Source organism: Gymnoscopelus microlampas, assembly GCF_963454915.1.
Source record: "Gymnoscopelus microlampas genome assembly, chromosome: 20".
Lineage (NCBI taxonomy): Eukaryota > Metazoa > Chordata > Actinopteri > Myctophiformes > Myctophidae > Gymnoscopelus > Gymnoscopelus microlampas.
The window spans coordinates 16,290,653-16,305,935 of record NC_139957.1 but is presented as its reverse complement, the minus strand read 5'-3'; the positions used below and the strand labels follow the sequence as shown (position 1 = coordinate 16,305,935).

The window sequence follows — 15,283 nt, the reverse complement described above, 5'->3', positions numbered from 1 at the left end:
AGTCACATAAATCTTTTCATTTCCACAGACAGACCTGCAGAGTGTGTTCACAACAAGAGCATATTTACAATACATTCCGAAGCACACGGACCTGCCCTGCATTATAAATAATCCCATCATAGCAGCACATGTGTTCGCAGCGCTGCTGGACTTCCTTGTCCTGCAGAAAGGAGGATAAAGGCGTGACGTCGCTGCCTGCAGAGGGGCCTGCGTGCCCGAGAGGAGGAGAGAAGCAGACAGAGAGACACGCACTGTCGGGGAACGAGCGAGGCGAGCGCGTATGCGGCAGGCAGCCACACTGCGAAGAAACACACAACAAGGGGGCTAAAACAGCAACGCGAGGGTGAAATTAACCAAAAAAATATATCTCGACAACTTTTAAGGCCACGAGGGGCAATAATGCGGCGCTGTCAGCCGCGGAGTTAATGCGACTACTGCACACCTTTTGACGAACAGGAGGAAACGGCGGGTCTATCGCGTTGAGAGCCCACCCGTGTCCCCCCGTGTCGCCTCGCCTGCGTCCCGGATACTATGTCCTCGCTATTAATCGCAGAGGAGACAGAGCAGACATGGGTGCCCACACACGTCCAGGTAACAGTACTGCGGGGCCGGGGCTTGCGAGGCAAGGGCAAACACGGGACCAGCGACGTCTACACCATCATTCAGGTGGGGAAGGAGAAGTACTCGACCGGCGTGGTGGAGAAGACCACCTCTCCGGAGTGGAAGGAGGAATGCGCGTTCGAGCTGCAGCCGGGAGTGTTGGAGAACGGCGGCCGGAGCAGCGCCTACCCCCCGGGGAGCTGCGACCTGACGCTCACGGTGATGCACCGGGCTCTGATGGGGCTGGATGTGTTTCTCGGACAAGCGGTGGTTCCCCTGGATAAGGCCTTTCGTGACAATGTATGCGTGAAAAACGAGTAGGTTCTCATTCTATCGTTAAGCAATCTTTCCTATAAGTTCTCTTGTATGTGTTTTTATTTTCAATATAGCCGACAGTTAAATCGGTGTGCTTGTGCTGCTGACCCTAGACTGCGTCGGTTTAGGAAGAGCATCTCTGTGGCTGCTGTATGTTATGTGTTCAGTTTATCAGGTCGTTTCCTGTCTAAATGGCTGATCGGTCAGTTAGTTAGTTGCACAGGTTTGAGGTAAAACAACTGTCACATATCGTTGTTGTGCTGTGCTGCATCAGGCCCCTGCAGACACACCCTCTCCTCCCACGGATAGTAAACTAGTTTAGATTCAGAGTGCCCACTACTGTCCTCACTGAGGAGTACCCACCCCAACCTGCTGTTTTTTCACTAGAAATGTTCTAGAACATCTAAGTTATTCCTTTACTATTCCTGAGAAGGTGCTACTGCATTAGTTTTATTGGATATTCTTGGAATTCTCTCTCTCTCTCTCTCTCTCTCTCTCTCTCTCTCTCTCTCTCTCTCTCTCTCTCTCTCTCTCTCTCTCTCTCTCTCCCCCCTCCTGTGATGTACCACATGGATTAATGGCTGTCCTAATTCCAAGGATTATCTAACAGTTTTACATTCTAAAAGCTTTGGATGTATTTTTAACATAACATGTTATTACATAGAGTGACCCATAGATCTTTCTAGACCTTTGAAAGTCAACAAGATTGGTTGTTGTGTAGCAGGGATGCTGTGTACCCCAAAACAAACATAATATCAGCACGCACCATAACATATTGAGGTAAAAACAAATGTGTTTCAGCTATAAACTTCACCGGCATCAAAACCAGCAGAAATGGCATTTCATAGAGGGTGTTGTGCATCCCAAACATTTTTTGGTTCACTTTATGCGGTCCATAATGCTAATCAATACAGTTCATAGACAGTCTACCTTCATCTGAAAGCAACTCCCAATTTTAGAAACACTGACGTTATTTATGGAAACATGTGGGAAGAAATGTGTGTGTGTATGTTTTATCAGAAGATCTGCACATCACAATCTGTACGTTCCCCTCCTACAGTAGGTAGTATTCATCTTGAAACCCTGTCACAACATCATGGCATTGTGTCGACTAGGCTGACGTAGAATAGATTACTGACTAGATAATTTCCACCTCCCTCATTATTTCTTCCTCCAGCCTTGACTCGTAGGTCATCAGAAAAGCATCTGAGTGAATACACTTCACCTAAGGCCCTGACACTTGAACGCAAAATGAAAGGGGAGCCATTTGCCTCACTGACTGCCCACTGAGCGTGGTCACTTGAAGGTTATTGTCAGCCAGTTGATGTGTCAGCAGTTTGATGCCCCTGGAAGATTCAGTGGCTTCATGTGGCGTTCAGTAAATCTAGGTTAGACAACAAAACCATCGCACCTGATGGTGACCGTTGCTTTCAAAACTTACCCCCCTAAACTAAATGACTACATATTCATTTCCCAAGACACTCACTCTTAACAGTAAACTACTGTACACATTGGCTGTAAAGAGCAAACACTTTTCCTACTTTCAAGACAAGTTCTTAATCAAGTGTTCTATTTATTCCCATTTGGAATTTTGGTTTTATCTACCGCTATGCATACAACACGATACATACTGACAAGAGACTAACTTAATACTAAAAAACATAAAATGAGCAGTGCTAATGAAGGAATGTTCCCTCAACAAGACATGGTGCATTTACACTAAGTTTAAACTTGTAACCTGCTTGGAAAGGCAAGTAGACCAAAATGTAAATCCCTGTCTGTCTCCAACATTCTGTTCCATTATCTCCTGGATGATTTGAACTTGGGACTGTTCCCAGCCAGCAGTCCTGAGGAGTAAAGTTTAGTGATGTGTATGTTGGCATGTTCACTGTCCTGGAGGGGTTTCCCAGCTTTGTAGTGTCTCTAAATACAGTAACTTCAATGTTGTGGTCTTAAGGAGGTCAGCAGAAAATAATGTTTTTTTCCCCATTTTAAAGGGCTGTGCATTTTTAACATTTTGAAAGTGAATGTTACAGCTAGAAAAGGGCCTGAAGGGTCATCAGACTCGACACAAGCTGTCAGTCAGAGAGAGAGGGAGAGGGTGGGGGATTGCACTTGCATGTTTTTTCCATGCAGCATCACTGGTGTTCAGCACTAATGCTGTGGAGGAGGATGCCAGGGGTGGGTATGAGCCAGTGCCCTGCCAAAAGCCCTGTCACTTACCCATTTCTAATATTTATAAGGTCTTTCACAGCAGGCAGAGGCGGATGGTGGTACAGTTCTGCAGCTCGTATATTTCAGCCCTCCCTTTTTCTCAGGTCTTTGCAGGACAGGACTCTGCATATCCTTTTCTGTTTACTACAATCAGTGTAGATTTGAGAAATAGTGTTGGTTGTATCAGAGAAGCTGTAGGCCTAGTATGTACCTGCATTTCTCATTGAGTTGAGTGATGTTTTAGTGTGAGTTGGTCTATAGACGAATCCACAGACGCGCTACCTGTAGCTGCCTGTAGGCGGCCATTGCTGCGGTGTCGCGTCCGCGTAACGTTGACACCGCAGCGATGGCTGCGCGCAAGGCAGCGCTCTGTGGATTCGTGTATATCTACATCAGCTCTAAAGGGAAAATACCATGAGGAAAAAGTGTGATTGAATGGACAACCAAGAGTGCACCATTACATTGTTGGTCACCTGCCTAGATATGTATTTTATTCTGCCTCCATGTTGTATTTGACAAGCCTCAGTTGGGGCACAGATTCACTTTGGAGATTGGAAATGGGCCTATTCCCCAATGGCAGTACAATATTTTTGCTGTAAGTTTGTATCCAGCCCGCAGTTTGATTAAGCATAAAGTAATTAAATGAATGAGTAACGCTTCCAGATTAAACATGTCCAGCATGTCTATGCTTGTGTCAGCAGTTTCTAGTACACTGAAGTAAAAGGCAGAGCACTTTACCCTACGTAGTACGTACAGTATTTTCGAGGAAGAGACAGGGGAAGATGGCTCTAGTTTAGATGTGCATGAGTGCTCTGCTACCTACCACTGTATAGAGCAGATTCTCAGAATGGTGCACAATGGGCACACTCCCCCTGCATGCACACTGAGAGGAGGAAGCTACAGAAGACAGACACAAACAAAAATTAATAGATTGAGACCACTGATAGGTCTTTCCCTCTTTGCAGTATTTGGTACTAAGAAAATTATTTGGTGATTATTTTGTTAAGATACAAGTTATAATGTATTGATATACTGACATTGGATAATACCCTTTTTATATTCATAGTTCTTTTTTTGGTGAGTGACTGCTTAATTAGGCTCAGTTTGAAAAATGTTTTTCTTGTGAGACTTTTTCAAATTACATTTTTGCAACTTTAGGTTTAGACCAAGGATGTTGCTCAGCACTAGCCTGGAAACCAGACAAATCTGCCAGTGCAAAAAAGGCCTCTGCACATTAGTCTGGCCCTGCACGGTTGTGATTGGATTTCGCTGCCCCCGAAGTTGTGGGGCACCAATCAGGGCCCAGTATGCAAACATGGCGCAGGTTTATCACCAGAACCTGCATTCCCGCCCTTTGGAAATGCAGGTTCCACACAGAGATTCCAGACTAATATCTACGCAGTGATATTAGTCTGGCCATGCCAGGCTAGCACGGCACCTTTGAACATTCTTAGGTGGCCATCAGAAACTCCCCTGGGCCTCTGATAAAAAAGCTGCCGCCTCTTGCAATTTAGGGAATATTTACAGTAAGTCAATCTAAATTCTAAATAAAATAGTTCATAATCATAATGCTTTTTAATCAGTTGTGTAGTCCTATGTTGTAATCAGGTTTTATTTATTTACCGCTGGCTCTCCCTCCCTCCTACAATCCCTGCCCCGATTTGCAACATTTGGGGTGGCAGATTTTCCTTGGCCTTACATCTTGATCACGACTACAAAGATAATGTGTACCGAGTATGGCACTGCATGCACACCATGCAGAGAGCAGCATAAAGGCTTAATGGCTTTATCAGTGAACTTGGAATTTCATGGAATAACATATTTATTCAGGTTAGGTTTGCAGAGCAGTGAGAGCACATTGGGTGTTGGCTCAAGCAACACCGTTTGATATAATTATATAGTTACAAAACTCCATACCTGGGAGCTGCCCAGTACCACTGCATTCCTTGGCCACTGAGCACATTCACTGAAACCATTTGGGTTGAATGCCTTACTTAAAGACGCACTGAAGTGACATTTTCGGTCATTTTATTTTGAAGGTTCAGCCCGAAACGTCGGCTCAACGACTCTAAACCAATCAGAAGGTCCCATCCCTTCAGGCTATGGGACGTTGGATCTCAATCACTTCAGCCGTGCTGGCACACGGCTAGTGTTTGTTTACAAGTGAGAGAGAGACGGCCAGTGAAGCACGTTTGCTACTACCTGGCTTATTTCTAACCTATAATGTTTTCAGATACATATTTTAGTGTGCAGATGAAGTTTAAAATGAGTAATACACTCATCTTCAATGAGATTCAAAACGGAGTATCTCTGTAATTAAAATCAGCTGTGTTTGAAGAACGTGCAGCTATGGGAATCAAACAGGTGCATGTAATCAAGATTCATTTATATTCGTGAAGGCTGTATTATGTCATCACGCAGCACGTTTTCGTTTACAGGAAGTAATTAAGATTGGCTTTGTATGGACTTTAGATGTAAAAATACACAAAAATGGGTTTTTTTCTTTTTTTTTGGCATCTATTGTTAGGTATGCCCATATGATGACCACGGATATGCTCTAAAAGTGTGAAAAACATATTTTTCATTTCACTACACCTTTAAGGGATTTTCAAGGGTGTAACTGAAGTAGTTGAAAGTAAAAGAGTGATCTATGGGCCTCTTCACACAGGTGCATAACTAGAGATGCCACAGTCTCTTTTTACTTGATGTGCACCAGTTACAGTCCTGTAGTTAAGCTGAGAAGGCAGAATGAGACCACTAGCTAATGTTTTATACATGAATGTACAAAGATAGGAAACAGAATCTGTGCACCATCAGAAAAAAAAGACTATCCACACAGTGGTTAATCCATACAATGAACAGTTAAAAGACCATACTTACGGTCTGGCATGTTTAGGCCATTCAATATGACTCATGGTGTATTTAGCATTACTGCTGACTATTTTCCAAAGCATACCATTGTTTGTTAGGAAACATAATCTGTACACCATCATCAGAAAAGAAGGAAAAAATTATAATAATCTCCATACAAACGTCAATCCATAAAATGAATAGTTGGAGGACCATACCAGCGGCCTGTCATGTTTAGGCTATTAGACTATGATTCATGGTACAGTATGTTTCTGCTGACCATTTTGCAAGGCATATCATTGTTGGTTTGATTTTCTAGGAAGCCATTGGATTCAGTATGGTGTGTAAATAAACTCGCCTGAAACTACCTTGTGTAGTCCAACATGCTAAATTTAACAGTATGGTTCTTTTTGTCAAAGTTATGGTATTATCTTAGCATGTTTTAAGATATTATTTTGGCTTTTTCTGCCTTTATAGTATACAGTAGATAGAATACAGTAGAAATAGGGAGACAGAGACAGGGAGTGACACGCAGCAAAGGTCATTGGGATCGGGATTCGAACCCGTGACACGCTGTCAGGCTGCATTGGAGCCTTTATACAGTAGTGTATATAGTAAGTGCCCGGACCGCTAGGCCAGTGGTCCAGGCCATTATCTTAGCATTTTAATGTATTTTGAAGTGCAGATTCATTTGAAAAGCCTAAAATAGTCCCTGGAGAAAAACAAATTGAATCACTTAACCGCACAATTGTTTGACTGATTTACTGAACATTGACTAAATTATTGAGGTACGTTTAGTAACATTTTAATAACTTTGGACAAAATGTAAACAAATGTGAAGTCTAATCGTTTATGTACAAAATATGGCCAAAGCGATGAATAAACAATTACTTGTACTGACGTCAGTAGGCACCATCATCAGTTTATTTCATCATCAGTTTGCTTTCTAATACATCATTTCTAGTCAGAAAGTTAGCTGACTCTCCCCAGTTACTCTGAGATGACTGATTTTGATATCTTAATCCTTTCCTGGATTTTCTGCTTGAGGCCTTCTGAAACAACAAACTTTTAGAAAGTAGCTGTTATGTAATACGCCTGGCTCTTATCATTTTACATGAAGTGCCCACAGGCATTTAGACTGGGGAGATTAACCAAGAAATCTAGAGTGAGTCTTTTCAGTAGATGGAAATGGAGAGAATCGCAATATATTTGCAATAACACAGTTGATCTGATACTTTCTTACGCGACTGCCCAGAAACATCTGGACACTTTGCAATGTTTACAAAGCCTAGCCTCCTGTGAAGCCAAAAGAAATGGACCTTTAGGTGTCGATACATGCAAGTCAAGAGAACTTATTTAAAAGTTGATTACAAAGTAGTATGTGAACAGAGGAGACAGCGGTAACAGGTAACCTTCAGGATGTACTATAATGCAGTGTCTCTGTATGCTACATGCCATATTCTACCTGTGCTAGTCTTTTTGGACTAACGTAATGGGTTGTATGTCATTAAAGACTCAGTCTCCATGACATTAAAATCTATGTTTATGTTTTCACATAACGGTTGTACAGGACGAGAGCAGTGGAAACATACAATGACTGATTTTCTCTGGGCACCAAGCTGCAGCACTTTCTGGAAATAGACGGATCCGACCGATAGACTTCCGTTATAATCGGAACAGAATATTCACATAATATTCAAACATTTATTGCCAAAACCAACTTGCAGTTGATTTGGCCTGGTGGAGATCTGTGCTCCAAGGAGTACACTTTTCTATCTTCCAGTAAAATCCAGTCAATTCACATGGAAAGTTTCCACCTTGAATATTCCCAGAATTGTGCTACAACTCTAATTCACTTTAGTATTCCTGATCCCTGGGTTAAGCCTGAGAAGTGTTATTTAAACATACATTCCCATATACTGAATAAAAGTTATTGTCTGAGGGGTCAGTCTGTGGTAAGGCCAGGGCTCATCACATCCAGATGTGGAATGTGGTTCCCCTCTGTCTCCTCCATGCCTGTTCACAGCTTCTGCTTGTGAGGCAGTCTAGAAAGCCAGACACCACTCAAGCTCACATGACCCATGTTATTCTACTGTTCCTAGGTATAGATTTGATGTGTGACAATAAAACCATCCCCAAATATTGCCACTGTCATTGCAACCATAAATTGACAAAATGCAAAAAGCATGTTGAAGCCCTGCCTCTTCCTGATGTGTTGCTGCTAGCTGCTCCCTTCACTATATTTGCACAGTGGCCATTTTGTTATGTCATGTCAACCCCACCCCGATGGTCTCCATTCGCTATCCCCCTCTACTTAAATATAATGTACCGTATGTCCATCTCAGAGTGAGTGAGATCCCATGAAACATGTTGCTAAACTTAATAAATACAATTCTCACTAATACAGATATTGAAGTGTTTAAATTACAAATATATCTTCTAACTTGTGTGTCCTCACCCAAGTCAAAATGAAACCTAGTCCCCCAGGCACCCATAATGCTCCAGAAACACAGTGTCTTGTCTGCCCGGCTGCAATTCCTCCCCTAGAGCACTTTAGAGAACACTGGAGGAACACCTGAATATGTCTTTGATAAAGTAGGCTGATAACCTACTTGTTTTAATACCATTGTGCCTTGTCCTGCCTTGAAGGGTGTTTCTGGGGACCCAGTTGCCTCCTCAGTAGATCTATGTACTGCACTTGAAAGTGTTAACCTAAAATAAAGCACCAGCAGCAGTCCCTGGAATTGATCTTGTATATTTTTTCCCTTCCCATTCCTAAGAGGATCAGAGAGGCGGTGGATGATGCAGATGGTATCGTGCTGGGATGGGATGGAGTGGAGTGGAGTGGATTGTTGTGATTTCCTGTTTTGGGGAGATGGGGAAGCAGATATGCAGTTGTGCGCCGACGAGGCTCTGGAATGGGATTGTTTACAAAATAGATGTCTGTGTAGACTGACTCTGCTTATCTGTTCCTTCTCTCTTAAAAATCATCTTGTTCTTAAGATGTACTTTTTCAAAAGCATTTTCAAGCTTGTGCTTTTCTTTTTTCATTTCATGTTTCATGTTTTTGCCATCTGCCCAAGGAAAAACTAATTAACTTTTCATTCAGATTGGCCAAAGGGGGTGTGGCAATGGGTGTGGCCTGTCACAAAAAAAACTACCTAACTTTTGAACAGATTTAACATAAAACAACACATAACAATACTTTTTATGATATGCCAAATCATGGGCCCATGGGCCAGTGGGAATAACCGATCAACTGGTCACATTTATCTTGGAAGTTATAGTCTATTGGCCAAAAGGGGACATGATGCCAGAAGCACCACAACACAACTGCCACTTTGGCACAGGTCTGGTCTCTGTTGAGCACATTTATCATTGTATCATGTATTATTAACCCTTATTTATACTGAGTAGTTTGACTGAACGTGCATGCTCTTTTACAACGTGTTGTCCCTAACATGCATGTGTTTTTGGTGTGTGAGGAAAACTGAGCACCCAGAGGAAACCCACGTGAACATCATGGAGAAAATGCAAACTCCACACAGAAAAGCCTCAGTCAGAATTGAAGCGAGATGCACTCGAGTGGTGCAGTGGTAAAGTACCTACCCACCACCGTAGAGTCTGGGGTTTTCGAATGGTGCATCCGGCTTTGTCGAGTGTCTATATTGGCCCGTGTTCGGAAGAGGGAAGGTGGGCGGGGAGGGTGATATTTGTCATTGCACATACTTCTACTGGCTGGGGCGGCACCTGTCAGCAAGGATTGTTGGGTGGGAGGAGTGGGATGGAGGCTCTACGTCCTTCCGTTGGGGGCTCCTCGATGGCAGGTGAGCCAGTAGGATAAACCAGCAGTGACAACACACACAAATGTGTGTTGGGGGGGGGGGGGGGGGGTTAATTGACATAACGACTAAATTGGGGAGAAAGAGGGGTAAAAAGTATTTAATGTAATTGATGCAAGGACCTTCTCACTGTGAGGCAACAGTATTAACCACTGAGCCACCATGCCATCTGTCATTTACCGAATCCTTTCATCCAAACAGTTTTACGGTATGAGACTGGTGGTCCTAACCCCTAGTAGCACTGGTCCCAAGCTCTGTTTGTTGTGCTCCATGGACAATGGCACCGTTAACCCAGCAATAGTAGCCTCTTTGTGTGTGCAGGTTTTATTTAACAGAAGACATATTCTGTAGTTTTTCCTTTTATAGGCTGGTCATTTTTGTCTCTGTTTCCGTTTTGTACTTGGCTATGTAGGTTTGGTTGCATTCAGATGTTGTTTTGTGCCAGTTATTTATGTGCCACATGACCTATAAGCACAGGTGCACAGAAATATACCTGTAATATTTTCTGCGTAGTCTGCAAAAAGCAAGACAGTAGCTGTCATGAGAATAGCTTTTTAGAAAATGCCTTTTGTCAGCAGAGGCTGTGTCCCATATATTTTCCGCTTCTCGTGAACACCTCAGCCTTTTAATAAAGCAGGAGAATTTCACTTATCTGGCAGTGTTTACTTTAGGGCTGCACAAGTAATCGTGTGCAATAAAATATAGCCCCTTTTTTTTATGATTCATAATTGTAATGTACCCATATGCTATACTGTAATGTGGCATATGGGCAACAGTGAAACATTTCACTTAAGGAGGAAAAAACACTGTTGTCCCTGCCACCACCACCCAGCAGCGGTGCCTCCGGCTTGGCCAGTCGCTCCAATGAACACAATGGTAGTGTTAGTGGGTGGGAAGACAGCAGGTCCCGCCCCCTATAACAATAATTTAATCTAAGATCATGTGCACTGTAGTTGTAGTAATTGCGGCCATAATCTTACAGTAGAGCTGTGATTCACACAGACAAGGCCCTTCTGATTTCTAGACTGCCTGCAATATGCATCCTTTTTGGAGACCTCACTAAGGCTTTTGTGTGTTTGATATTTGATAGATTGTTTAAGTTATGTGAGACATAAGACTATTATGGATCTCGCTTCCTATTCCTTAACAAAATAACAAGAACGGGGTGGTTACAGACTAGCTTAAATGCCCCCTGAGGTCCTAAATTATAGTCCCTACGCATGCTGCTACCACAGTAATGTTGTATAATTTAATTTCATCATGTGAATGATGACATTTAGTAGAAAAGTCGTAGAAAAGAAAGTCCTACACAGTCAAATACCCAGTGTTAATTTGTAACCAAATGGGCCTATCCTATAATATGTCCATTTGTTGTCATTGACACTCAGAGTTAAATTAAAACACGATGATTTTTAACACACACACACACACACACACACACACACACACACACACACACACACACACACACACACACACACACACACACACACACACACACACACACACACACACACACACACACACACACACACACACACACAATGAAATGGTCTTGGAATGTGGACCACTCCCTGGCCACAGGGTGTTGTCCTGGCTATGTCAGGAGGAGAGGAAGGAATGATACTATTGTTGGAGCATTGGTGTGAAACTAGAGTCAACACCATAAGAAGCATTTTGTCACTGTCGGGTGGAAACCTTGTGTACGTCCAAAACCATTCCTTTTTTATTATTATATGAAATAAAATAAAAGTTTTAAAATAGTGAAAATAGCTGATCTAAAAGCTCACAACGCGTCGCATTGTGAGCTTGTAGATTGGCTATTTTCACTACTTTTGTGCGACACTCTTCTATTAATTTTTGAAAAAACATAAAAACAATATGGAGATACGAGGTCTCTGCCTGACAGCAAAGATTTCCGACTGATGTTCAATTTTGAGGAGCTGTTTTGACACAGAAGCCTAAGCAGACGCTTTGCGCAGTTCTGATGTGTGAAATAACTGTCCCAAGTCCAAAGGTCACGTGTTTTACCAGAGCCCTTTGTTCCAAAATGGGTCATTCAGTGTGTTTACATCAAGATTGTTTGAACCGCCAGGCCGAAGGCAGGCCCAGAGATTTAGTTTTCACCCCTGTGTGTCTGTCTGACTGTTTGTGTATGTGTGACTAATCTCGCAAACTACTACACCATCAGGGTAAGACTTCCATATTTTCCATATGCCATTATATTTTATGTTTACTAAAGAGCTGGAGAGACCAAAGAAAAGTCACTTTAGTTTAATGATCAGTACTTGTCCTGTACAGTACCTGCCACAGCAAAATAATGTCATCACATGCACGACACAGACCCAACAATGACACTCTAGTCCAGTCCATTACTGTGATGTAGATGAGAGATTTGTTCAACCTCTTCATACAGCACTATCGTACTTTGTAGTAGCTTGCAAAGCACTAAATGTTGACACTGTATGTCACATTTTATGTAGAACATTTCACATATGTATATGATTGTCTGCATTTCAATTGGGCTAGTGAGGCTGAAATAACAATTGTAGCAAACTAAAACATTTTAACCTGCTATTTTAGCAATTCATACATATGCACTGACTGCAGTTCTGATTCACTTCATCAGAGCAGGGAAATACTTTTACTTTACAGATTGCAATTCATTTTAATGTTTTAAACCCATTTAGACCTGAGGCCAATTCTAAAAACGCCTTCTAAATTCTGAAAAACAAATATGTATTCAAAAATTACAAAACATGAATGTTGCTATATACTGTACATAGCAACAGGAACCAAATGGGGTTCCCGTCTTGAAAGGTATAGTTACAAATACGGGTTCCCGCCCAAAATGGGTTAAGGCAAATATATCTCTGATTTCTTGTATGTATAATTGATAGTGTAAATATCTGCTGTTATGTCAAACATGTCTTTCTGTTGGTCTTTTGTATTGTTGGTAAATATCCTGTTAATTTTCACATTATAAAAGATCACACTCATTCTGTGAATTAGCTCTGTTCTGTTTCCCTCTCCCTTGCTCTACTCAACAACTCTCTCTCATCGACCCCCTCTGTGTCTGTCTGTCTGTCTTAATGGTACAGAAAGTAACTGCAGATGCTCTGTGCCAAGGTGACCGTCTTGCTTCGCTGTCTTTTATCCAATCATAAGATTATATGGTTCTGCAGCTGTGATTGAAGAACATTTGGGCTGTCAAGGGAAATGGTTATCCATAGTTAGCATGGCACTCTGCATGTATATTCTGCTCAATTTGATCAGAATGAAAACTATGAAGTCAGAACTACAGTTCCCTGTGATGATGGCCCACACTTACCCTTAGCTGTCCTATAGAAAAAAAGAATAAAGACTCACTATATTGACGTGGCACAATAGTGCAGGAATATGGAGGGCTGTATCAGATACAGAACTGTCAAGACAGTCACATTTATGCATACAACGAGGACAGAACAATTGTGGTTGAGGTCTAACACAAAAAAAGTCCATCACAGGAACCAAAGTAACGAAACCAGGAAATGGTGTGTGTGTGTGTGTGTGTGTGTGTGTGTGTGTGTGTGTGTGTGTGTGTGTGTGTGTGTGTGTGTGTGTGTGTGTGTGTGTGTGTGTGTGTGTGTGTGTGTGTGTGTGTGTGTGTGTGTGTGTGTGTGTGTGTGTGTGTGTGCGCTATAAGTAGCATGTCTCAGTTTCAAACCTGATTGTGTGCTACAATATGCACTCTCACTCTCTCTCATCCATAGATGTTTTTCTTTCCATCTGGCAGTGTGAAGTGTCAAAAAATCACCTTGAGGGGACTTCTCTTTTCAGTCATAAAAAAAGCCACTTTTTGCCAGTCATAGCCGTCTCTGATGAGATTTCCCCATGAGTCATGTTGTTGTTGACTTGTTTGTTTGACATTATTCCACCTGTTGGTATGAACAAACAAACCATACCATTTCTAAGAATTGTTTTTGTTCATGCTCAAACCGAAAGCAAAGAAAATCCCTCCTGCATCTCTCCTCCTTCATCCAGGGGTTCCCAAACCTTTCCCTGCCAAGGACCCCCAAATAGCCATAACCTCCGTTTGTGGCCCTCCTATTTTGAAATGGCAAACCTGTGTCCTACACTGACACTTGTCTGATACATGATCAAAGGAGTAGTGTGGACACTGTGGCTTTGTGTTCCTTTAGTTTGGCTGCTTGTTATTCTCAGTGGTCTAGAAATCGGAGGTTCTGCAGTTGTAAAACACTTGATTGGAAACCGGGTCTCCCGCATGGGGAAACCAAACATCTACCACTCAACCGAAGGGGAATCCCTTGTTGGCCAAGACAAGATGGATGGTAGGATTCTGGTCTTCGGGCAGGGCTACTCTTACAAAGCCTGATTTATACTTGTCGCTCACAGACAATTTTCTTCAGACTAGTGTGAGATGCATGTATGTTGGTAAGGTATATTGTTGGTGAAGATAATAGTAGTAGACGGTAGATTGAAAAGGTGTTAAACCATAAGAGGTGTATGGTGACCATAAGATAAATGCCCTAAAATGTAAATGTTCATGGCCAGTTTTATTCAGGGTGTACATTGTTAAATCAGAGATGAGTATTCTTTTACCTCATTACCCTTGCTTGCCTGATCTGAGGACAAAAATAGACACCTCCCAAAGGTATTATGGGATGTCTGCTGGCTCTACTCCCAAAGTTTGTTTGGTGTCCGTTTAGTAGGACACAGTCTGAACCCCCCCCCCACACACACACACACACACACACACACACACACACACACAGTATGTATTGTGTTCTACACGTGCACACACTGACAGAGTATTGTGTAACGTGCACAGATGCTTGCGCCCACGCACAGTCTCATTATGAGGACAGATTGACCTTATTTTCATTTACAATTCTGCATGTCCTCACTTAAGTCAGCACTCAATTGTTGAAAAGCACTCTAATTAATTCCTAATTATTCACTCATTGAAAGGTTTTGGAGAGATTTGTATGGTTCTTGTAGCTGTGGGTACTTTCCAAATGGGGGGTGGGGGGGGGTGGGAGGGTGTGTGTGGGTACTTTCCAAATGGGGGGGGGGGGGAGGGGTGTATGTGTGTGTGTGTGTGTGTGTGTGTGGGGGGGGGGGGGGGGGGGGGTTCAACTATATGTCATGTGTATTATGATAAAAGAACACCATCTCAAAACCAACAAAAAAGAACACTACATTACATATGTGTGTGTTCACATTCACAATGCTCATATGTATTACAATTGGGCCGGTGTAAATTTGAATTCATGTTTGAAACTGAACTGAACCACTAATATTGACTTTGGCCACTTGGAGTCACAGTTTTCTTCTAAAGTTTTAGTTATGCGTGTGTATCTCAACAACCGCCTGAGTGATTAAGTATTATGTTCATCACAGTGTCATTTTGCTTATTACTAATGCAATACAAGATAGATGAGGTACTGTGTACCGGTTCA

At 42.3% G+C, this 15,283-nt stretch overlaps 1 protein-coding gene across 3 annotated transcripts in view; it reads left to right on the top strand.

The window, feature by feature from the left end:
- The first annotated feature begins 217 nt into the window (after window positions 1-217).
- rab11fip5a (RAB11 family interacting protein 5a (class I)) overlaps window positions 218-15,283 on the top strand; it is a 33,013-nt gene continuing 17,947 nt past the window's right edge. For all 3 annotated transcript variants that reach the window (XM_084044450.1, XM_084044449.1, XM_084044448.1), the window contains exon 1: window positions 218-917. In XM_084044450.1, coding sequence (XP_083900576.1) covers window positions 532-917 — 386 coding nt within the window. In that variant the 5' untranslated portion in view covers window positions 218-531. The remainder of the gene's footprint in view (window positions 918-15,283) is intronic.